Source organism: Carcharodon carcharias, chromosome 4 (genome assembly GCF_017639515.1).
Source record: "Carcharodon carcharias isolate sCarCar2 chromosome 4, sCarCar2.pri, whole genome shotgun sequence".
In the NCBI taxonomy this organism is placed as follows: domain Eukaryota; kingdom Metazoa; phylum Chordata; class Chondrichthyes; order Lamniformes; family Lamnidae; genus Carcharodon; species Carcharodon carcharias.
In genome coordinates this window covers 179096395-179122505 of record NC_054470.1, presented here as the reverse complement: position 1 = coordinate 179122505, position 26111 = coordinate 179096395, and the positions used below count along the sequence as shown (strand labels likewise).

Here is a 26111-nt window from a genome sequence, read left to right as displayed (position 1 = left end):
ACCACAAACTGATTCTACATCTTGCTCTTTCAAGCTAAATATGTCTCTTACAACTGTACTAATGACAACCTTAATTAACAGAGCTACCCCACCACCCTTTCCTAGCTTCCTATTTTTTTGAAGTGTCAAATCCCTTCAATATTCAGGTACCAGCCTTGGTCACCCTGAAACTATGCCTCTGCAATGGCTACAGGCCATGGATATCTGTGCTAACAATTTTTTCCATTTTGTTACAAATGCGGCACACATTCAGATACAAAGCCTTTAATTTTGTCTTGTTACCATTTCTGGCCTTATCTGCTGGTGCACTCTTAAATTTGTAATCGCTATCCTTTTCTGCCACACTCTAGTCATTTTTATCCAAATTGCTACCCTGCTCCAGTACCTCGTTGTTGCTCTTTGATTTACGACATCTCCTCTCACATGATCCCTTGCACCACTATTTAGATTAAAGCCGTCTCTGCCGCCTTAGTTATAAAATTCACCAGAATAGTGGTCCCAGCGCGGATCAGGTGAAGACCATGCCAATGTGTGGGGGGAGAGGTAGGGCTGAGAAGGGCGAGTGGGGAACTGTGGGCATGCATGTGAGTGCGCGCCTGCAAATCTCCCTGAGGCATAATAGGAGATGAACACTCAGAAAAAAAAGATTTTATTAATATTATAAAACATGTCCCCTCATGTGACTCTGTCACATGAGCAGGGATGTGTCATTAATTAAATTTTAATTTTACCTTTATTCGCTTTTGGAAACCTCAACCTGCCCGTGGTTGGACTGTAAGGTTGGACAGGGAATGAAAAAATTCTTTTAATTACCTTTTTAATGGCCTTAATAGGCTTTTTAATTGTCAGTGGGTACGCCGCCAACTCCAGCATGTGCCCACTGATCAAAATATCACGCGAGTGTGCGTTGAAGTCAGGACAGTCGCCCAACATCATCACATGTCATTTTACTCTGTCAAGTCAGATGCGTGTCTGCCCACCGAACTAAAAATTTTGCCCTATGTTTTATTGCTGCTAAAAGAGAGACATGCTTTTGAAACTTTTTGTTGAGCACTTATCAGGACAGATTCACAAGAATACCAATTCTTCCCTTGACATCAAGGCAGCGTTTGTCCCAAGTGTGGCATCAAGGAGCCCTAGCAAAACTGGAGTCGATGAAAATCAGGGAAAAAACTCCCCGCTGGTTGGAATCATTACTAGCACAAAGGAAGATGGTTGTGGTTGTTGGAAGTCAATCATCTCAGTTCCAGGACATCACTGCAGGAGTTCCTTAGGGTAGTGTCCTCGGCCCAACCATCTTTGGCTGCTTCATCAAAAACCATCCTTCCATCATAGGGTCAGAAGTGGGGATGTTCGCTGGTGATTGCACAATGTTCAGCACTATCCACGACTCCTCAGACATTGAAGCAGTCCATGTCCAAAGGCAGCAAGACTTGGACAATATCCAGGCTTGGGCTGACAAGTGACAAGTAACATTCACATTACACAAGTGCCAGTCAATGATCACCTCCAGCAATACAGAATCTAGCCATCACCCCCTGACATTCAATGGCATTGCCATTTCTTTCTGAGTGCCCCACTATCAGCATCCTGGGGTGTACCATTGACCAGAAACTGAACTAGACTAGTCACATAAATACCGTGGTTACAAGAGCAGGTTAGAGGCTAGGAATTCTGCAGTGAGTAACTCACTTCCTGACTCCCGCAAACCTGTCCACCACCTACAAGGCACAAGTCAGGAGTGTAATGCAATACACCCCACTTACCTGGATGAGTGCAGCTCCAACCACACTCAAGAAGCTCGACACCATCTGGGACAAAGCAGCCCACTTGATTGGTACCCCATCCACAAATGCTCACTCCCTCCACCATTGATGCACAGTAGCAGCAGTGTGTATCATCTACAAGATGCACTGCAGGAACTCATCAAGGCTCCCTAGATAGTGCCTTCCAAACCCACACCAACTACCATCTGGAAGGATAAGGGCAGCAAATGTATGGGAATACCACCACCTGGAAGTTCCCCTCCAAGCCACTCACCACCCTGACTTGGAAATATATTGCTGTTCCTTCACTGTCGCTGGGTCAAAATCCTGGAACTCACTTCCTAACAGCACTGTGAGTGTACCTACACCACATGGACTGCAGTGGTTCAAGAAGGCAGCTCACCACCGGCTTCTCAAGGGCAACTAGGGATGGGCAATAAATGCTGGCGATGCCCAAGTGCTAATAATAGAAAAATTGTAAAGGGTACTTCAATTTAATTGCATAAGACCGTCCTGATTGGTTGGTTCTCTAGTTCCACTCTAGCTCTGTTTCCACCAAATGACTACTTTGTTTTAATTATTTTTTTTCTCAATTAAGTAATGATTAATAAACCTTACTAATTCCAATGAGCTCTACCACTGATAGTAAACCTCACTATTACTAATAAGACCTTACAATTATTAATAAATTACCTGAATTTTGGAAGCTAAATGTGCAAAATACTGAACAACTGATCACTTACCTGTTTCCCTCTTCCCTTACTCACTGAATCCCCTTGCCAAATTCCTAAGCCCACACTCTGTGACTAGCAGCACTCAGTGATGTATGGCTGCCTTTATGACTCACTCAGTTCTCAGCTCTTGTTTCATTTGATAGCTAACAACCACTTGCAATGTGTAGGAACATAGGAATAAGAGTAGGCTATCCATTCCCTCGAGCCTAGTATGCCAATCAATAAGTTCAGGGCTGATCTGTGACCTGACCCCAGCTTGACCCCATATCACCTAATAATATTGGCTAACAACAACCCTATCAGCCTCAGTTTTAAAGCTACAAATGGACCTTGCATTGATTGCCGCAGAAGAGAGTTCCAAATTTCTAACACCCTTTGTGTGCAGAATTTTTTCCCATCTTCTCTTCTGTGGCATCTGCCTCTACTTTTTATACTATGGCCCCTAATCCCCCACCAAATGGAAATTGTTTCTCTCCATCTACCCTTGCTCTTCCTATTCATATCTTGAAAACTTTGATCCAATCACCACTCACCCTTCTAAATTCCAGGGATTAGAACCCTACTTTGTGCAATCTCTCCTCATAATTTAACCCTTGGAGTCCAGAGATCATTCTGGCAAACCAGAACCAACCAGACTACACTCCCTCCAAGAAAAATATATCCTTCCAAAGATATAATTCTCAGAACTACTCACAGCACTCACAGGTGTATTCTAACCGGGTATTTGTATAACTGAAGCATTATGTCTACCCCGTTGTATTCTAGCCCTCTAGCTATTGTTTTTTTTTGATCATTTGCTGTATCTATTCTTGATATTATAATGCTCTGGACACCTAAATTTCTTTGTATCTCCGCTGTTTCTAGCTTTTCATCATTTAGAATATATTCTGTTCTATCATGTTTAGGTTCAAAGTGGATATCCTTATTTTCACTATATGGAAATACATTCGCCACATGTTTGCTCATTCGCTGAATCTGTTAATATCCTTTTTAATTTTATGCTTCCAGCTGTACTGCTTATGCAGTCACCTATATAATATGTCATTGATAAACTTGGATATATGAGTTTCTATCCCGTAATCTATGTGAATGGTTGAGGCCTCAACACAAAGCCTTGCAGGTCACCATTAGTCGTATCAGTGTGAAGTAAACTATCTGTCCCTTATCCCTACTCTCTATCTCCTGCAACTCAGCCAATTTCCTAACCAGGTCAACAATTGGCCTTCGATTCCATGAGCTTCAACTTTAGCTAGCCATCTCTTACGAAGGGTTTTCAATTGTTTTCTGGAAATCCATATAGATAACATCGGCAGACATTTCCCTCTACATTACTTTAGTCACTTTTTCAAAAAATTCAATCGGGTTCTTCAGGTATGGCCTACTCTTTAGAAACTCATGTTGGCTCTCTCTGATCAGCCAAAAGTTTTCAAGGTGTTCAGTAATTCTGTCCTTTATATTAAGCTCCAGTAATTTCCTGATAACACATTGTCAAACTGACTGGTCTATAACTCCATGGTTTCCCTCTCTCATGTCCTTAAACTGAGAGTGACATTCTCAATTTTACAACTTAAAGGTACTGTTCCCAAATCAAGAGAGCATTGAAAGATAATCAAAAGGACATCTGCAATGTTCTCACCTACTTATTTACAATTATTTGATGGAAATTTTTGGAATCTGTTATTCATTAGAGCCATTACTTTGACCATGGCTGTTATTTTGCTTTCTTCAATTTTGGTGCGTCCCTATACCTATATCAATATTAGTTTCCTTGCAACAGCCAGCAATATCCTCTACTGAGGAAATACTGATGCAAAGAAATTATTCAACCTGTCCACCTTTTCTTTATTTCCATTGACAATATTAGTTTTCCAGGGGGCCACATTGCTCCTGACCACCTACTTTTTCCTAATATAATGTATATAATTGATTTTGACAGTGCTTTCAATGCAGTAAAATGTCACAGGGCACTTCTCAGGGGTGTCATTAGGTAAAAATTAACAATGAACCGCAGAAGGAATCATTAAGATAGGTGACCAAAGGCAAATAGATTTTATTACAGTGCGCCTTTGGTGTGGAAAATGAATTAAATGTTAGTGTGCTTTTTTCAAACCACAGATTCTTCACTTGCAGAGATTTAAACTTGTTTTGAATGGGTTTTGTGAATGAGAGTTTTCAGTGTGAAATGTGTCTGAGTGAGAACTCTATAAGCTTGTTAGAAGTTTATTTTCTTCATCGCCATTTCAAAGACTTAGCTCCTAATGGCTGCCCACAGTGGATACTGGGTCAGCGGCTATGGAGGATACATGGGAGGCATGGAAGGAGCATGGGGAATATGAGGGGACAGGAAGGGGGCATGAAGGATATGAGGGTGAACGGGGCATGGAGACACGAAGGGGTCAGGGGAGTGGGTGTGGGTGTGAGGGGTGAGGGATAGACGGCCTAATGACCTTTAGTACAACTGGGCTGAAATGCCCGGGAGCTGAGATGGGCCTTACTCACATGCCTCCGTGGCTCAATCTGAACTGCCTCCTGAGGTGGCGGACCTGATATCATCCTGTATCTGCTTCCCTGGAACAAAGGTAGGGGGCTGGGAAGTGAAGGTGGAGGCGGTGGGGGTGGGGGTGTGGGGGGGGCGGGGTGTGGTGGGTGGCGTTGGGGTGGTGGTGCAAGGGCCCTTTTAAAGAAGATGGGTTTGCCGGGTTGAGCAGTTTCCCAACTCTTACTTCCAGCTTTTTCCACAAAAATACGGTCCCATGTCAGAGGGCGGATTTTAATTGCAGGTACGGTCCTGCCTGCCCTCTGCAGTGTGTGACTATGCTACACCTCATGAAGCCGCTGTCACCTAGGGTGGCTGGGAACTGAATGGGGAGTGAGTGACTGCTGGCTTCTGTAAAATCAGGCAGGCCTTGGGAGGAAAGTGTGGTAGGAAATGAAAGATTCCAGAGCAAGAGGGGCCTAAACTTTCCTTGTGGAGCGGTTCACAAAAGGAAGTATGAAAACTTGGCTGCAGGGCCTCTTCAATGCCCTGACCTTCTTCATGCTGGACTTCACCATGGCCAATGTTAAAATTGCCATTGCCCCCAATCTCATAACCCTAAGCAAATTGGCACAGATGAATTAGGACCCCAGCTTGTCCCAGAAGCATCTGTTAAAATCGAAAGTAGCGTGGGCTGGACAGCTTAGTAATCCAGAGCATTTCAAATGCCTCTCCCTGGGTTTAAACCAGGTGTGCTGGGTTAAAATATCATCCCCTCTCTCTCCCAGTGACAGAGTTGGGGGATGAACTCGCTAGACAGTGCTACTTGGTGGCCAGAGCTTGCAGCTGCATTTATATTATTGACACCGCAAAATTGGACAGGAAACAGAAAAGTGTGATCAATAATCACAACATGAAATGTGGTTTAAGGACAGGAAGTATATGTCTCAAGAAGGATTTCTAATTGTGTATATAACCATACGCAATAGGACGGGAAAGATTCCAGACTATAGGTCAGCTCCAGCATCTTGGATTTATTTGGTGTTTTTGCATAATTAAGTGTCTCAATGTGCTTATCTACTCAGTGTTTGTTACTTTGGGCTGTAAACCCTGGGATGAACTTACATCATTGGATTGGCACAGCTTGCTGAAGTTCTCATTCAAGGTGCAGACTGTCTTCTGCTCATGAATAGGCACAATACCTGAAACAGAAATATAAAGGCAAAATACTGTGGATGCTGGGAATCTGAAACAAAAACAAAAAGTGCCGGAAAAACTCAGCAAGTCTGACAGCATGTGTGGAGAGAAAGACAGAGTCAACGTTTCGAGTCCATTCTGAAGAAGAGTCGTACGGACTCGAAACGTTAAATCTGAAACAGAAACTTCTGTTGAACAATCATCATTAGGAATCTACAATCTTACTGCTTTATTCAGAATTAGTTTTCCTGATTCAGACTGCTCTGGACCATCCACAGAGACTTAACAAAAAGTCACCTGATTGCAGTAACATGTGGGACATTAGGAAAGAGTGAAAGCAATTAAGAAAGACTAATATTTATGTAGAGCCTGTCGTAATCATTAGTTGTCTCAAAAGCACTTTACAGCTAATTTAGTACTTTTGAAGTATCATCACTATTGTAATGGAGGAAAGGGGTTGGTCAATTTACGCATAATAAACTTCCACAAATAGTAATGTGATTATAACCAGTTCATCTTTTTATGACAACAAAAAACAGAATTACCTGGAAAAACTCAGCAGGTCTGGCAGCATCGGCGGAGAAGAAAAGAGTTGACGTTTCGAGTCCTCATGACCCTTCAACAGAACTGAGCAAATATAAGGAGAGGGGTGAAATATAAGCTGGTTTAAGTTGGGGGGGAGGTGGGGGGGAAGAGAAGTTGGGGGGGTGGAGGGGGTAGTGTGGTTGTAGGGACAAGCAAGCAGTGATAAGAGCAGATAATCAAAAGATGTCACAGACAAAAGAACAAAAGGACACATAGGTGTTGAAGGTGGTGATATTATCTAAACGAATGGATGGTAGAGCACTCAAGGTACAGCTCTAGTGGGGGTGGGGTGGAAAGGCTGGTAGGCATAAAAGATTTAAAAATAATGGAAATAGGTGGGAAAAGAAAAATCTATATAAATTATTGGTAAAAACAAAAGGAAGGGGGAAGAAACAGAAAGGGGGTGGGGATGGAGGAGGGAGTTCAAGATCTAAATTTGTTGAATTCAATATTCAGTCTGGAAGGCTGTAAAGTACCTAGTCGGAAGATGAGGTGCTCTTTCTCCAGTTTGCGTTGGGCTTCACTGGAACAATGCAGCAAGCCAAGGACAGACATGTGGGCAAGAGAGCGGGGTGGAGTGTTAAAATGGCAAGCAACAGGGAGGTCTGGGTCATTCTTGTGGACAGACCGCAGGTGTTCTGCAAAGCGGTCGCCCAGTTTACGTTTGGTCTCTCCAATGTAGAGGAGACCGCATTGGGAGCAACGAATGCAGTAGACTAAGTTGGGGGAAATGCAAGTGAAATACTCCTTCACTTGAAAGGAGTGTTTGGGTCCGTGGACGGTGAGGAGAGAGGAAGTGAAGGGGCAGGTGTCGCATCTTTTGCGTGGGCATGGGGTGGTGCCATAGGAGGGGGTTGAGGAGTAGGGGGTGATGGAGAAGTGGACCAGGGTGTCCTGGAGGGAATGAACCCTATGGAATGCCGCCAGGAGAGGTGAAGGGAAAATGTATTTGGTGGCGGCATCATGCTGGAGTTGGCGGAAATGGCGGAGGATGATCCTTTGAATGCGGAGACTGGTGGGGTGATAAGTGAGGACAAGGGGGACCCTATCATGTTTCTGGGAGGGAGGAGAAGGCGTGAGGGCGGATGCGCGGGAGATGGGCCGGACACGGTTGAGGGCCCTGTCAACATCTTTTTATGATGTTGGCTGAGGGAGAAATATTGACCAGGACACCAGGAATAACTCCCATACTCTTCTTTGAAATAGTGTCTTTGAATCTTTTGCATCCACCTGAGAGGGCAGGCTAGGGCCTTAGTTCAACAGTTCATCTTAATGATGACACCGCTGACAATGCAACACTCCCTCAGTACTGCATTGGAGTAAGTGGGACTTGAATCCACAACCATCTGACTCTGAGGCAGGACTGCTATCAGGTGAGCCACAGTTGACCAAAGAGAGAAAGGAAGAAAGGCCTGCAGTTATACCATACCTTACTTGACCTGTAGACACCCCAAAATGCTTTATTTTTGAAGTATAGTCACTGCTGTTGTGATGTAGAAAAAATACAATGCAATAATGACCATATGATCTATTTTAATAATCTTGACTGAGGATAAATATTAACCAGGACACAAGAGAAAATTCCTTTGCTCTTCTTTGAAATAGTACCATGGGATTTTTTTTACATCCACTTGAGAGGGCAGGAAGGACCACAGTTTAATGACTTATCTGAAAGAAGGCATTGCTGACAGTGCAGCACTCCCTCAGTTCTACAGTGAGGAACATCTGCCTGGAATTGTGTTCAAGCCTATAGATTGCAACTTGAATCCACAACCGTCTTTCTCAGAGATAAGAATGCTACTAACTGAGCCTTAGGGAATGGTGGAGGAGCAGGGAGGAGAGAAATAATGACCATTCAAATCAAAGTGTAAAGACTCTTACATATTTTTGTTCCGTCACTCATTTCGAACTGTTACATACCAAACTGGCGGAGATCAAAGCAGAGATCAGTGGACTCCATGATGGTGACATTCTGGCAGAGCGTCCAGATGTTGAAGTACATGAAGACAGGCAGTGAGGTGAAGGCTGTCACTCCCAGCCATGCCAGCATGAAGATATAGGTCAGCATAATAAACTGAAACAGAGAATGGACACACTTAGAATGACTGAGATTTTGCCTTATTTCCAAACGTATGTGGCTAACACTGCACAGCCCCAGTAGTAGTAGGCAAATTCGATGGACCTTGCTCTTTTGTCCTCTACAAATGCCTATGTTCCAAACACCTCCCTGGATCTACCAAGCTCTCTGAAGGCTAAAACTACCACCTGTTCTGCAGAAATTAAATACTCTCTCACTGTTTTTTTGCTTTCCTCAGTTTTATGCAAGCATGATAAATGTACACATATTTGAATCTATATATGGCACGAACATTTTCAACATTAATTTTCTAAATAACATATTAGGATTGCATCTTTTTAATGGCTGCTCTCATTTAATTTTTCTTGAATTGTCCTTTAATTTGCAAACAAAAAGAAATAATAACATTCAGCTAATGGCCATAGGAAGTAGAATTATCAGCACACTGCATGATACAATATGGGCCTCATGCCTGTGATTTTCCAGAAGGAAAAACAGTAAAAACTGGGAAATAAGAGTACTGGTCTGACCTGGTCTTGTATACCTTAAAATGGAACACCAGTAAACATGAGGATACTGGTATGAACTGTTTTTTCCTTCTGGTATTCCAAGTGCAGGGGATTGGTGCAGCCTGTCAAACGTTAGTGAGACCACAACACTGAAGAAGCCTTGAGGGAAAATCACCATACCCATTGCTTTAGTCACAGAATGAACATTTACAGCAAAGAAGGAAACCATTCGGCTCACCATGTCTCTGCTACCCTCAGCATGAAGGTTAACAGATGGGATATGCTAATGCATAACGCAGGCGATGACATGCTAGTGGTATCTGTCAGTCATGTGTTAGACTTGAGAGAGAAAGGTTTGAAGAGTGCCTAGGAGCAACTTGCCTACTCTGTAATCTGTTTAGATGTAGAACTAATGAACGAGTGTTAAGTAAATGCCAGATCATGTCTGCAGCCTGTCTACAAACCAAGTCCCCCAGTTAGGGTAGAAATTTTCACTCAGCAAGCAGGCATGCGCCCAACCCGTTCGAGCGTGTAATGACATGTGTTGCGCAGTCGCACGATAGTTCGTTCGGCGGGCACGCGCCGGAGTTGGCAGCGTGCCTGCCAACAGTTAAAAGGCCTGTTAAGGCCATTAAATAAACAATTAACCTAATTTTTTCACTAGCTGTCCCAACCTAACAGTTGGCGGGCAGGCGAAAAGGCCAAGCAGCCTTCGCATTTTTTTTTTAGAAACCTCATCCACGGGCGGGATGAGATTTCCAAAAGCAAATAAAAATAAAACATAAATTTCACAATTGAATTAATGACGTCCCTGCTTATGTGACAGTCACATGACATGAGGGGGACATTTTTCATTACATTTTTATTTTCTTTATTTTTTTGTTAACAACACTTCACCTCCCTGAGGCAGCTCTGTGCTTCAAGGAGATTATGCAGCGCTCACTCGCGCGCATGTGCAAAGTTTGCGCTCAGCCTGCATGTCCTCCTCCCCTCTCCCTGCACAGGCAGCACTGAGTTTCACGCTGGCCAGGCCTTAATTGACGCACCAGGGTGACATTGCACTCCGATGCCGGTGATCGGCTTCTCGACCTCCCCCACCTGCCCACCCCTACCGAGCCCACCCGTCAAGGGCAAAATCCTGCCCTGAGTCCACAGGCGGAGGGACCATCTCAGAACACTCAGGATAAAAGCAAAAATATTGCAGGTGCTGCAAATCTGAAACAAAAACAGAAAATACTGGAAAAAACTCAGCCGGTCCAACAGCCCCTGTGGAGAGAAAGAAAAAGTTAACGTTTCGAGTCCGTATGATTGAAGAAGAGCCATACGGACTCGAAATGCTAACTCTGTTTCCTTTCTCTCCACAGATGCTGGTAGACCTGCTGAGTTTTTCCAGCATTTTCTGTTTTTACCTCAGAACACTATTCTTCAGCCAGACGTACCCACACACATTTGCTTTCCCTAAGCTTTCGTTCTCACCATTCGTTTAGATGCTTCTTTCTTTCACACTTAGTCAATTGCCTTTTAAATGAATGGAATAATTTACTTAAATTCACCCAGCAGGTAGCTTTGGCGATTGAATCAGTCATCCATTTGACTTCAACCATCTTCCTGCCCACACCGAGCTCAGCCCCCATAAACTAGGGAGGGGGCGGGCACCAAAATTGGATGCCCAATAAAAGGTCAATTAGGCTTGTTATCAAGCCTATTGACCCTAATAATATGCTGCCCGCGCCATAATATGTTTAGCGTGGGAGGCCTGGGCAGGAGTGGGAAGCCTGAGTTTTAACCTCATTTGGTAAGGGTGGGGAAACCATGGTTGGGATAATACAGATAGCGGAGAGCAGACACCCATTGCACCCCACACCGCTACCCCCCCCCCCCACCCCCAATCCCACCCCACCCACACCCCCCACCCCCCCACCCCAGGCCCCAGGAATGATGTTGGCGTGGGGTGCAAGTCTCACCCTCTGGAGCTTCCAGCCAATCCGATGAGCTGGCAGCTCCATCAGTCCTGGTAGCGCCAGGAAGGCGTCAGTGGTCACTATTGGTACTGCAGCTGAAGAGAGGAGCCCAAGGCCTAGGATCTCCGGAGTAAGGGTGTGCTCTTCGGGATGCACCCCCCCCCCCCCCACCCCTTAGAGATTGAAACCCCTTTCCTTTCTACCCGCTCCCTCTCTTAAACCCCACCTCTCTCCCCATGCTCCCAAACACCCCCAGCCTGAAACCCCGTACTTACTTACTCCGGAGATCCTAGGCCTTGGGCTCCTCTCTTCAGCTGCAGTACCAATAGTGACCACTGACGCCTTCCTGGCGCTACCAGGACTGATGGAGCTGCCAGCTCATTGGATTGGCTGCACCCCACGCCAACATCATTCCTGGGGCCTGGGGTGGGGGGGTGGGGGGTGTGGGTGGGGTGGGGTGGGGGGGGGGTAGCGGTGTGGGGTGCAATGGGTGTGTGTTCTCCGCTATCTGTATTATCCCAACCATGGTTTCCCCACTGTCTTCCCCACTTATTTTATCAAAACTGCTCAATTTTGAAGCAAGGTTCAGGAGATTTAAATAAAAGACCAAACACAGAATCACAGAATTCTAACGGTGCTGAAGGAGGCTATTCTAAAGGGTGTGCCGGAGCAGAGAGACCTGGGTGTATATGCACATGAGTCATTAAAGGTGGCAGAAAGGGTACAGAGAGCTGTTTCTAGAGCATACAATATTCTAGGCTTCATTATTAGGGTCATAGAGCACCAGCTCTCTGAGCATTTTAACTTTGTGCCAATCTCCTGCATTTTCCCCATAACTTTGCACATTGTTTCTATTTAAATAATCATCCAATGCCCTCTTGAATACCTCAGTTGAAGCTGCTTCCACCATACTTCCAGGCAGTCCATTCCAAACCCTAACTATTCGCTGTGTGAAAAAGCTTTCCTCACCTCGCATTTGCTTCTTTTGCAAAACACTTTAAAACTGCACCCTTTGGTTCTCGATCCGTTTACGACCGGGAACAGTTTCTCCCTATCTACTCTGTCCAGACCCCTCATGATTTTGAAAACTTCTATCAAGTCTCCTCTTAGCCTTCTCCTCTCCAAGGAAAACAGTCCCAGCTTCTCCAATCTTTCCTCATAACTCAAGTGTCTCATCCCTGGAACCGTTCTCATAAACCTCTTCTGCACTCTCTCCAATGCGCTCACATCCTTCCTGTAGTGTGGTGCCTGGAACTGTACACAGTCTCCAGCTGAGATCTAACCAGTGTCTTACATGCGTTCATCAAAACCTCCCTGCTTGTGTACCCTACGCCCCTATTAATGAAGCCTAGAATATTGTATGCTTTAGAAACAGCTCTTTCTACCCTTTCTGCCATCTTTAATGACTTATGTGCATATACACCCAGGTCTCTCTGCTCCAGCACATCCTTTAGAATAGTATTCTTTATTTCATACTGTCTATCCATGCTCTTTGTACCAAACTGTATCTCCGCACTGAATTTCATCTGCCACCTATCTGCCCACTCCATAATGTGTCAATGTCCTTATGAAGTTCTACACTGTCCTCCTCTCAATTTACAATTCTCCCAAGTTTTGTGTCATCCACAAACTTTGAAATTGTCCCCTGCACACCAAGATCTAGGTCATTAATATATATCAGGAAAAACAAGTGTCCCAATACCAGCCCCTGGGGAACTCCACTACAAACCTTCTTCCAGCCTGAAAAATACTCATTAACCATTATCTCTGTTTCCTATCTCTCAGCCAATTTTGTATCTACTTTGCTACTGTCCTTTTTATTCCATGGCCTATAATTTTCCTCACAAGTCTTTTGTGTGGCACTGTATTGAACGCCTTTTGGAAGTCCATATACACCACATCAATGGCCTTGCCCTCATCAAATATCTCTGTTACCTCTTCAGAAAACTCCCACAAGTTAGTTAGGTACAAGTTTCCTTTAACAAATTCATGCTGACTCTTCCAAATCAATCCACAATTTTCCATGTGACTATTAACTTTATCCTGAATAATTGTTTCTAGAAGTTTCCCCACCACCAATGTTAAACTGATTGGTCTGTAATTGCAAGGCAAATCTTTACAACCTTTTTTGAACAAGGGCATAATGTTGCAATTCTCCAGTCCTCTGGCACCTTCCCCAAATCCAGGGAACATTGAACAATTTTTCCCAGTGCCTCTGCAATTTCCACTCTCATTTCCATCAATATTCTTGTATGCATCTCATCCAATCCTGGTGCCTTATTAACTTTAAGTACTTACAGCTTATCCAATCCATCTCTCTTATCAATTTTAAACCTTTCTAATGACTGAGTTTCCTCCTCTGTCACAATGGCCTGAGCAGCATCTACCTCGTAGGTAAAGACAGATGCAAAGTATTCAGTTAACACCTCAACCATGCCTCTTACCTCTATGTGTAAATCCCCTTTTTGGCCCCTAATCGACCCTACTCCTCCTTTTACCACCTTTTTACTACTGATGTGCTTATACAATACTTTGGGATTTCCTTTTATGTTAACTGCCAATCTTTTATCATAATCCCTCTTTGCTTCTTGTATTTGCTTTTTCACATCCCCTCTGAATCTTTTGTATTCAGCTTGGTTGTCAATTGTATTTGCTACCTGATACCTGTCATAAGCCCGTGTTTTCTTCTTTAGCTTAATTTCTATCTCCTTTATCATCCAGGGAACTCTGGATTTGTTTGCCTTACCCTTCCCTTTTGAAGGAACGTACCTTGACTGTACCCAAACAATCTCCTCTTTGAGGGTAGCCCATTGTTCAGCTACTGCTTTTCCCACCAACCTTTGTTTCCAGTTTATCCAGCCCAGTTCCATTCTTGCCCCATTGAGGTCCGCTTTCTGCCAGTTGATTATTCTTATTCTGGATTGATCAATGTCATTTTCCACCGACACCCTAAACCTTATGATACAAAGATTACTGTCCCCTAAGTGTTCCCTCACTGTCACTTGATCCACTTGGCCCACCTCATTCCCAAGAACCAGGTCCAGCAGTGTCTCCTTTCTTGTTGGACTGGGCACATACTGCTGTTGGAAATTCTTCTGAACACAATCTAGGAACATTTGTCCCTCACTCCTCCTTACACTACCACTATCCTAGTTTAGAAAATGGGTAATTAATGTTCCATTATAACTATTCTACAATGTTTACACCTCTCTGTAATTTCCTTGCAAATGTCCTTTTCATTAGCTGGTGATCTATATATTACACCGAGCAACATAATTGCACCCTTCTTATTCCTTAGCTCTAGCCAAATTAATTCTGTCCTTAAATCCTCTGACACATCCTCTTCCTCCAGTGCTGCAATACTCTTCTAACCAAAAACGTCACCCCACCTCCTTTTTCCCTTTCCTATCTTTTCCGAACACGTTGTAACCAGGGATATTTAACACTCAGATCTGTCCTTCCTTAAGTCAGGTCTCCATTATTGCCACAACATCATAATCCCACAAGGCAATCTGTGCCTGTAACTTCCCAATGTTATTAACTATACTCCATGCATTCACATTTATGCAGTGTAACCCCGATTTAGATTTCATTGCTTGCTCCCTTACTCCGACTCCATCTATTAACCTACTATTCCCTATTTAAGTGCTATCTGCCTCTCCCAGTATTCCATGCACAGTGGTATTACTTTCTAATATTCTCTTCTGGTTCCCGCACCCCTGCTGAGTTAGCTTATACCCTCCCCAACAGCACTTGCAAGGAACTCAGTCCAGGCTCTGTTCAGATGCAACCCATCCAGCATGTACAGTTGCTAAATCCCCCAGATCCAGTCCCAGTGTCCCAGGAATCTAAAGCCCTCCCACCTGCACCATCTTTCCAGCTACATACTCATCTGTCTTCTCTTCCCATTTCTGTACTCACTTGCACGTGGCACTGGGAGTCATCCGGAGATTACTAATTTGGAGATCCTGCTTCCTAATTTTCTACCTAGCTCCCGAAATTCCGATTGCAGGACCACATTCCCCTTCCTACCACATTAATACCAATGTGGACCCCAACCTCTGGTTGTTCGCCTTCCTCTGCAAGAATGTTCTGCAGCCGTTCTGTGACATCCTTGAGCCTAGCACCAGGGAGGCAACAAACCAAATGTTGCACAAATAGAGATTTCTAAAATATAAGCCACCTGTTTTTATAAAGATGCAATATAAATATATGTAAATACATATATATATATATAAATATAATGCATATGATATATAAATATATTATATAAATATATCTATATTTTAAGTTGAGTTGTACCAAAACTTCTTTTTGCTGTATATTTCTGTGCCCTTAAATTATATAACTGCCCAATTTTATCCAATAAAACTTATATTATTACCATAACATTATTTCTGTTACATCATTAAACAAATGTATTCACACATCTTACACAGAAGTTTAAAGCATAGAAATGTGCTTTTTGGTCCAACTGGTTTCTACCAGTAATTATGCTCCACAGAAGCCCCCTTCCTCTCCTCTTCACCTAGCCCTATCAGCATATATGTATATATTTTTTTTCCCTCGTGTACTTATCTAGCTTCTCCTTAAAGGCATCCATGCTTTTCTCTCAACCATGTGGTGGCAAGTTCCAGGTTCTAACCACTTTCTGAATAAAAGAGTTTCTCCAGAATTTCAGTGAGTTTGATCATAGTTTCCAACCCACAAAGTTGGTTCAATACAGCTCGTAATCCATAGAAGGAATACCTAGGTGGGTATTATTATCTCCAGCGCATTAGCACATTACTCTAAATCATTTTGACAAGTTACTTTTCAGAATGTAATTACTGTTCAAATTCCATCATTATTGGATTTATTTGTGGCTATTTTGTATTAATGACCCCTAATTTTAGATTCCCTGTAAGTGGAAGCAATTTCACCACATCTACATTATCAAGCCTCTTCATAATTTTAAACATGTCTATTAGCATGCCCATCAGCATCTCTGTTTTAGAGAAACGAGCTCCAGCCTGTTCAGTCTTTCCTGATAATTATAACCTCTCGGCTCTCTGACTTTGCATGTTATAGACAACACATAAATCACCTGACAAGGTGTGTATTGTGAACATCAGCTCCAAAAAACACATATGCAGAATCGTGGTAAAAACAGTTTTGAAAGAATCCAGCTCATGCCTACTCAAAGCTGATGATGAAGAAGCAGATTTCTCACCTTTCACCACATCCCTTTTTCTTTCAGTTTTAACATAAATGAGTCATGTATCTGTATTATGCATCTTTTTCATCACTGTATGGGAGGGTAATCCGGCTAAGCAAATTGCCCAACCATTATAAAACCCACTGCCTAATCTTGTTCCACTGATGTCAAGGTACTGAAAACCGGACACGGTTTACATCACCTGATTACCAGCTGCAATAGTTTACCCAAATGAATCAAATCGATCTGCAGCTCTGGTCTTGCAAAATGAACATTGAAGCACTGGGGAAAGTACAGGAAAGACCTACAAGGATGTGACCTGAATTGAGAGGATGCAACTATCAGAAAAGATTGAGATGGTTGGAGATCTTTTCCCTACAAAACAGAAGATTAAGACATAAGTAAATTGAGCTGTTTAAGATGAAAAAAAGCATTTGAAAGACTAGATAGAAAGAAACTTCCTCTGGCCAGGGTGGGGGCGGGGGGGGGGGGTGGCACGGGCGGTGGGGGCGGAATTCAGAACTAGGGGGAAAATCCTTAAAATTAGAGACAGGCCATTCAGGGGTGATATCGGGAAGCATTTCCTCTTACCAACAGTAATGGGAATCTGGAAATGTGTCCCTGAAAAAGTGTTTGAGGTTAAGTCAATTGAAAATGTAAAAACTGAGGCTGATAGATTTTTTTTTCATTTAGGCAATGGCCTTAAGGGGCATGGAATCAAGTTGATAAAAGACCTAATAGAACTTTTAAAAATTATGAAGCGGTTAAATAGAAGGAGGCATGAGGATTTGTTTATCAACATAGGAACAGGAATAAGACATTCATCCTCTCGAGTCTGTTCCACCATTCAGTTAGATCATGACTGTCTTGTATCTTGACTCAATAGTTACCTTGATTCCATGTCCCTCACTGCCATTGCCTATCAAAAAGTCTTATCAATCTCAGTTTTTACATTTTCAATTGACCTAACCTCGCAGTTCCAGATTTCCACTGCTGTTGGTGTGAGGAAATGCTTCCTGATATCACTGCTGAATGGCCTATCTCTAATTTTAAGGTAATGTTCCAAACTCTCCTCCCAGAGGAAATTTCACTCAATCTACTTTATCTGTTATGACCAAGCAGTTGGTCAAACTAAGTTATTAAAAAAAACATCCCAGAGGGAAACTTTAAACAACTGTCATAACCTATAATTTTAAGTGTTATGTTTGAGAAGCAATTCTACATTCCAGAATCAGACCACCAGTTCTTGAAAGGTTTTATATTAAGCTAAATGAAACATTTTATTAATTTACATAAGTTAAATATGTAGACATGGCTACAAATTACTATGGTCATAAGTTTTAACAAATTCCCAATCAAATCTCCATTAAGACAACAGCAATCCATAGACTTAACCAGACACCAGGCAAAGTATTTTCACCTTACAAATTCAAAATGAGATTCTTTTAACTTTTGTCCCTGTGGAGACAGTTGGACGCTCATAGCTGTGTTTCATCTCACATTGCCTCTGCCCTATACACACAAATCGGTTGTCCTGTTATACCTAGCACAGCCCATTGAATGTAAATTCTCATTGTATCACCAGTCTTTTCGAACAATAAAACCCATTTCATAGTACTGACTTTATTAGCAATATAAACGTATTGCTTGGTCTCTGCTTGCTCGGTGCCAGAATTCACCATACTTGAATGCTCTATTGAAAAAAATGCAAATGCACTCTATCTCTCTTACATATCAAAACTAGTACACATCAGACTAGCTGGCTTTAATCCAATTAAGATACACCCACAGACTAAACCTCTAATTTAAAAGAAAAATATTTTCTAATAATATTACATACATTAATAGCTTCATAGCAATCAACCCTTTCTAAAATTATTTTAAACACCCAAATTAGTTCATCACTTAATCTTTTATACTCAATGGAAGATAAGTCTAGATAGGAAAATAGTAACATAGGAGTAGAAGTAGGCCATTCAGCACCTCGAGTATGCCCAACCATTCAACTAGATCATGGCTGATTTTTTTACCTCAATCCATAGTTTGGTTGAGTGGGCAGAAAAGTGGCAAACTGAATTCAATCCAGAAAAGTGTGAGGCAACATATTTGGGGAGGGTAGATAAAGCAAGGGAATACTCAATAAATGGGAGAATATTGAGAGGGGTTGAGGAAGTGAGAGACCTTGGAGTGCATGTCCACAGGTCTTTGAAGGTGACAGAGGTGGGTAAGGTGGTGAAGAAAGCATTTGGAATGCTTACTTTTATTGGATGAGGTATTGAATATAAAACCAGGGATTCAGAGATGTAATGATGGAACTGTACAAAATGCTGGTTAGGCAACAGATGGAATTGTATGTACAATTTTGGTTACCACATTACAGGAAGGACATAATTGCACTGGACAAATACAGAGGAGACTTACAAGAATGTTGCCTGGGCTTGAAAATTGCAGCTATGAGAAAAGGTTGGATAGGCTGGCATTCTTTTCCTTAGAACAAAGGAGGCTGAGGAGTGACCAAATTGAAAACAAAATTATGAGGGGCCTAGATAGGATTGACAGGAAAGATTTGTTTCCCCTAGCTGATTGGTCAATTACCAGGGGTATAGAGTTAAGGTGATTGGTAGAAGGATTAAAGGGGACACGAGGAAAAGCTTTTTCACCTGTAGGGTGCTAAACATCTGGAATTCAATGTCTAACTTGGTGGTTGAGGCTGGAATGCCCAACTCAGTTAAAAGGTACCTGGATATGCACCTGAAGTGCTGTAACCTGCAAGGCCATGGACCAGGTGCTGGAAAGCAGGGTTAAAAATGAGCAGCTAGCTTCTTTTTTCTCTTTTTATGGCCAGTGCAGACATGATAGGCTGAGTGGCCTCTTTCTGTGCTTTAACATTTCAATGGTTTTATGGTTCAATTCCATTTTCCAGCACTATCCCCATATCCCTTGGTATCTTCAATACCTAGAAATCTATCAATCTCTCGCTTGAATGTACTCAACGATTGAGCCTTCATGGGCCTCTAGGGTAGAGAATTCCAAAGATTCACCACCCTCTGACTGAAGAAATTCCTCCTCATCTCAGTCCTAAATAGCCTAGCTCTTATTCTGAGACTGTCCCCTAGTTCTAGGAACTCCCCCTCAGCCAGAGGAAACATCTTTCCTGAATCTACCTTGTCGAGCCCAGTAAGAATTTTATATGTTCAATGAGATCACCTCTCATTCTTCTAACTTATGGAGAATATAGGCTCAGTCTCTTCAATCTCTCCTTATAGGGCAATCCCACCGTCCCAGGAGTCAATCTGGTGAACTTTCATTGCACCCCTGCCAACTCAAGCACATCCTTCCTTATGTAAGGAGACCAAAACCATACACAATACTCCAGGTATGGCCTCACCAAGGCTCTATACAATTGCAGCAAAATGTCTTTACTCCTGTACTCAAATCATTTTGCAATAAGAGACAACATAACATTTGCCTTCCTAATTGCTCATTGTACCTGTATGTTAGCTTTCAGTGACTTATGAACAGAGACACTGAGGTCCCCTTTGGACATCAACACTCCTCAATCCCTTGCCACTTACAAAATATTCTGCATTTGTGCTTTTTCTACCTAAGTGGATAACTTCACATTTTTCCACATTATATTACATCTGTTGTCTTCTTGACTATCCCTTCTTTGCATCCTCCTCACAACTCTCATTCCCACCAAGTTCTTTGTCATATAGTTAAATGTAAGCCATCTTCATAATTTATAGCACTTTACAGCCTTTTGAACTCCACATTGATTCCAACAATTTTGGTCATAAACACCACTCCTTTCTTTCCACACAGCAGCTGTTGGTAATGATTCTATGAATGCCACTTAAACCTCCTCTAGGCCAATCTTTTATTTCTTTATTTGTCCTGTTACGATCCCAATTTGCCTTTTGCCATCATCCCTTTGGTTAATTAATCTCTCCTGCATTCCACCCCATCATACATAGACTTTACTTTTTGTTTTATCTATCCCCCTCCCTTTCCCTGTCTCATGCACTCACTTACATCTTAGCTCTGACATTCTCCAGTTCTTATGAAAGGTCATCTACTTGAATTTATTTCTCCACATATGTTGCCTGACTTGCTGAGTATCTCCAGCATTTCCTGTATTCATTTCAGATTTCCAGCATCTGCTCTATTTTGCTTTCATTGCATAATCAAATCTTTTTGGCCCTGGTATTGTTCTGGTGAATTTATGTTGCACTCCCTCCAAGGGTGAGGTACAACGCCCAGAACTGATTACAGTATTCTAATTGGGCACTAGCCAGAGCTTTGTTGAACTTAATATAACTTGCATCTCTTTGTATTCCAAAGCCATTGAAATAAAGGCCAACATTCCATTAGCATTTTAAATTATTTTTTGTGCTTGACCATGAGCTTTCCATGGTTTCTGTACACAGCATTACAACACGAACACATTCTCTTTGTTCTTCCATAGTTCACAGCTACTCACGATTTAGAAAACAATCTGATCTATCTTTTTTAGATCCCAAGTTGATGACCTCACACTTCTCCATACTGAACTCCATCTGTCACAATTTTGTGCACTCACAACCTATTCCTTTCCAACTTTCTGCTTCCCTCTGCACTATTTATTGGGCCATCTAACTCCACGTTGTGTCTTAACTCCAGGAAACCACAGCCAAGGGCGGCAAAAAAATCGCTGCCGAGGGCCGCGAATCAGGTGGAAACGGAGCTCTGGGTCGCTTGGTCTTGATTTTCAGCCCGTTAAAATTTGGTAAGCGTGGATGTTCGTCACTTAGGTACTGATGAAGCCAGGAAGCCGGTCACATGGTTAGTGGTCCGAAGACCTACCCTGAATTACATCATCTGAATGTGTGTTACTTTATTAATTATTTATTTACATTAACCAGGAAAAAGCCGTATTTAGTTAACATAGTTATAATTAACACTGCGTAACCACTCCCAAATAACTCACTGTTATCAGCAAACTCTACAAGAGCAGGTAAGAGGCTGGGAATTTTGCAGAGAGTAACTCACCTCCTGACTCCTACCTGTCCACCATCTACCAGGCACAAGTCAGGAGTGTGATGGAATACTCTCCACTTGCCTGGATGAGTGCAGCTCCAACAACACTGAAAAAGCTTGACAACGTCCAGGACAAAGCAATCCACTTGATTGGCACTCCAACCATTGCCTTAAACATTCACTCCCTCCATCATCATGCACAGTTGCAGCAGTGTATACCATTTATAAGATGCACTGCAGGAATTCACCAAGGCTCCTTCGACAGCACCCACAACCTCTATCACCTTGAAGGACAAGGGCAGCAGCTGAATAGGAACACCAAGTTTCTCTCCAGGCCACTCACCATCCTGACCTGGAAACATATTACCATTCCTTCACTGTCGCTGGGTCAAAATCCTGGAACTCTCCCTAACTGCACTGTGGCTGTATCTACACCACATGGACTGCAGTGGTGCAAGAAGGCAGCTCACCACCACCTTCTCAAGGGCAGTTAGGGATGGACAATAAAAATGCTGGCCTAATCAGTGAAAGAATGAAAAACAATTGTCTTTCTGAGGTTTCAATACCTGCTTATGGAACAGACCCTAAATAGCTATATTGTAGTCTAGTGCTGGAATAAGGCCATCATTGAGTTGATACCATCATTCCTGCGTGACAAGTTCCCAGTATTAGCCATGCCATTGGATAAGTGCTGAGTGACTGTGTGAGGAGCAGATAACCTAAAGTGTCAACAGGGTCTGCTCCTGCTGATTTCCTAATGGCAAGTATATGGTGATGTTAGGCAACGAATTGAAAGCAGGTCACAATTCCACTTAGAATGCTGTACACAACATCACAGCATGGGAAAGAGAAAGTCATCTTTCTTTTTAAGATTACTTCATCAAAAAAGGAGAAATGGAAAATTGTGTTGTGCAAAATAACATTATAGAAGTCAAAACCCTTGAGGGTCAGACATGCTTTCTTAATTTTGACATAATGCTACACAGATACAGCTTAATGAATAAAGACCAGTCACAGAAATCCAATTTTCATTGGCCCATAGCTGAAAGGTATAGAGGACAAGGAATATAATCTGCGGTAAGTAGCTTAAGTTCATGAATAATGAAAAATAGGGAGAACTAATTTTTTGTTGACACCATTTCATATGGTCCAGATATCGTGGACAATCCCCAGAAGGAGTCTATTTGCCTTCTACTTAGGCAGTCCTTCAGGATCGTGGATGACTTGCTACCACTCCAGTTCACTGGGTTCTGAGATGGCTGATAAGCCTAATGTGCGATCTACAAACTCTGCCAGGGCAGGTGGTCCTTGAAGGGTTGAGCAGATGGGGTGCTTGGAGGTTTGTGCCCTCTCTCCAATGCCTCGACTTCACCTCTGCATGTTCCTGACCAAGTCCCTCAATGTGTTCATTGCCTTCCCGAATGAATCTTCTCCATTGGTCAGTCACAAGCTAGAGACTCACATGAGTCGGTGGGGATGTTTGACCTCTTCAGGAATGCTTTGAGGATGTCCCTAAAGTGTTTCTGCTATCATCTTGGGAGCCTTCTACGGTGTCAAGTTCCAAAAAGAATGGTTGCTTTGGGAGTCTGGTATCAGGTATACGAATGACATCTCCCACCCAGTGGAGCCAGTTTTGAGTGATTAGCGCACCGATGCTGGGCAGAGGATGCACATATTCTGAACATACAAAACAAAACATCATAAAAAGACACTACCAACAAGTTCTTCAGCTAAGCTATTTTGCAACTTCCCAAGACATTGGATGAAGTAATTTTTCTTTAGTTTTTCTCACCCTACAACTATTGTGCATATGTTACTAAGTGAACTGGTGTGCATGTCAACAGCTGCCTGCAGTTTACTCTTGCAGATGCCCAGTGGAGTCAGGGAGATGTGCAAACATTTTATAACTCATCATATTGAAGGATAAGAATGGTACTTTTGACTTGATCTATTCTTTGATTTCAGGAAGAGATTCAAGGTACTCACCTGAAATTGATGTTTATCTCTTTAAATATATAAATTGCTGGGGTAGAATTTTCTCCCCGTCGGGGGAGGGGGCTGAGCGGGAGTGGGCGCAGGTGGGCGCACAGCCGATCACCACCCGCGATCGGCTGCACGCCGTCATTTTAGATGGGCGGGCCAGTTAAAGCCCACCTAGCGTGACATGCATCCGGAAGCGCTGTGAGGGCGGCAGGATTAGGCTGAGTCAAAAGAGCGCAGAAATCTCCCTGAGGCACAGAACTGCCTCAGGGGGGTGAGGTTGATTATCAAAAATTTTTAAGACATGTCCCCTCATGAGACAGTGTTCACATGAGCTGGGACATGTCAATGAACTTTAATTTAAAAATTTATTTGAATTATTAAACCTTCATGAAACCTCGTCTCGCCTGTGGATGAGGCTTCGTGATAAATGCGAAGGCCGCCTGGGCTCTTCGCCTGCCCACCAACCTTAAGGTTGGACGGGCGGCTCTGTTAATTACTTTAATTAGTTTTTAAATGACCTTAATAGGCCTTTGACAGTTCAGCGGGCGTGCTGCCGACTCCAGTGCGCGCCTGCCAAACTGAAGATCAAAATGACGCGCGGTGATGTCGGGACGCAAGCCCAACATCACTGCGTGTCACTTTACGCATCTGTGAGCGGGACCCGTCCCCGCACGCCAACCCGAAGATTCTGGCCCTGGTTGTCAGACCTGACTGCAAAATTCAGGCACAAATGGGCTGAGTATTGCACTGTGCACATCCTGCCTAGTTGTACCAGGCATTGAACAACCTAATCATTGAGCAATTTCAGTGAGGGACCCTTAAAAGGGTTATTGGAGGTCACTCAAAAAAAGAGGTTCATGAAATTGTAAGTATTTTTGTATAAGCACAGGGTAAATAGGAGCAGCATCCTGGGCCTGCACAAACAGTATTTGCATCACCACCAGCATGCTCAAGGGTCCCCCAGAGTTACCTCCTCATGACAACCAAACCTGTTTCTAATTCATTCTGAAGCCAGATGATGAAGTAGGAAACCAGACACCAATCTTTTGATTTATTGCTAGATTTATTTACAGAATGCAACGTTGCACATGTCTGCCTCCTCCCTTACCAATGCCCAGTGTCCCAGAAGTCTTTCTTTATACATTTTTAAGTAAAACAGAAACCTCAGTAAATTAAACACCCGGCCGTGGTAGAGTGGCAGACAGTCGGTAAGCCTTCCTTTATATTCCCTTTTGAAGAAACCAAAAATAATTAAATTAAACTAATAAACACAGATGACAGCCCCTGGTGGGGAATCACTTATTTATACTTTTATTTGAGTGAAACAGAAATCAATAAATGAGAGGGAGTAAACAGCCTCTAATGGGGCACTGTAACCAAAACAAAACGTCAAAGGAAACTTAATTAATTAAACCAAAATATCATTACCAGGGGTAATGAGGCACCCCGGCCCCCATGATGCCCGTTCGTCATGGAAGAGCTCGAGTGTATCGGTGGATACCTCGTGCACCCTCTCCAGGGCCACCCAGCTATGAACATAACCACAGTAGATGGGCAAACAGTTGGGTAAGTCTTTATTTATAGTCTCTTGAGAATCAAGTTAACAAAAGGTCAAATGAACAAAAGAAAGTGGCAGCCCCTTAAAGGGGAACTGCAACAAAGGACAAAGGAAACTTACAAGGGTTAAACCAAAATGTTATTTTCGGGTTCAATAACGCACCACAATAATGCCCACCGGTCACAGAAGGACCCTAATGTGCCGATGAAAGAATAAAAAACAATTGTCTTTCTGAGGTTTTAATACCTACTAATGGAAAAGACCTTAAATAGGAAGAGTTATATTGTAATCTAGTACTAGAAGAGACCATCACTGAGTTGATACTATCATTCCTAAGTGACAAGTTCCTAGTATTAACCATGCCATTGGTCAGGTGCTGAGTAGACACGCAGACAGTTGGGTAAGTCTTTCTTTATATGTGCTCAAGGTAGTTAATCAATCAATATCCTTCACTGGTGTATGGGTAACCTTGATAATACAATTAGAATATCAATAACAACCGTCAGTCACTTCTAAAAGAAATTGGCCTGGGGTTTTATCTTCATGTTTTTAGAGTTGGCTGGAGAGCATGTGTTATGTAGGGGGCAGGGTGGATGAGTGAGAAGGTCTTTTCCTGGCCATCATGGTTCATCATTGTTGGTAACAGCCAGATGAGTTCCTGCCCTCCCAGATTAACAAGCTGCAACACCGGATCCCATGTCCCACCGGCAGCATTGCAGTGAGGTCCAACGCAGAAGTCTCCTTGGAACTAAGCCTGCAACGGGCAGCAGAGTTAGTGCTTTGCAGACTTTGTGTTTGGCTGACAGCAAGTGAAATTTCTGTGTTAATGTCTAAGAGAGAGGCCCCCAGTCCGAATGCTAATATGGACTGAACCAATGTGCAGCTTTGATCCTCAGAGTTCACAATCACAGAAATGTTACAGCACAGAAGGAGGCCATTTGGCCCATCATGTCTGGACCCGTTCTCCAGAAGCCCAATTTACCAAGTGCCACACCCCACCTACTCCCCATAGCCCTGCACATTTTTCTTTTTCAGATAATAATCCAATT

The 26111-nt window shown here is 42.9% G+C and overlaps 1 protein-coding gene across 1 annotated transcript in view; it reads right to left on the bottom strand.

Moving 5' to 3' along the window:
• Nucleotides 1–26111, bottom strand: part of gpm6ab (glycoprotein M6Ab) — a 311060-nt gene that overhangs the window by 38255 nt on the left and 246694 nt on the right. The window contains exons 4-5 of the mRNA XM_041186261.1: nucleotides 8679–8832; nucleotides 6102–6178 (exon numbers count right to left, since the gene is read on the bottom strand). Of these exons, the coding sequence (XP_041042195.1) occupies nucleotides 6102–6178; nucleotides 8679–8832 (231 nt within the window). The remainder of the gene's footprint in view (nucleotides 1–6101; nucleotides 6179–8678; nucleotides 8833–26111) is intronic.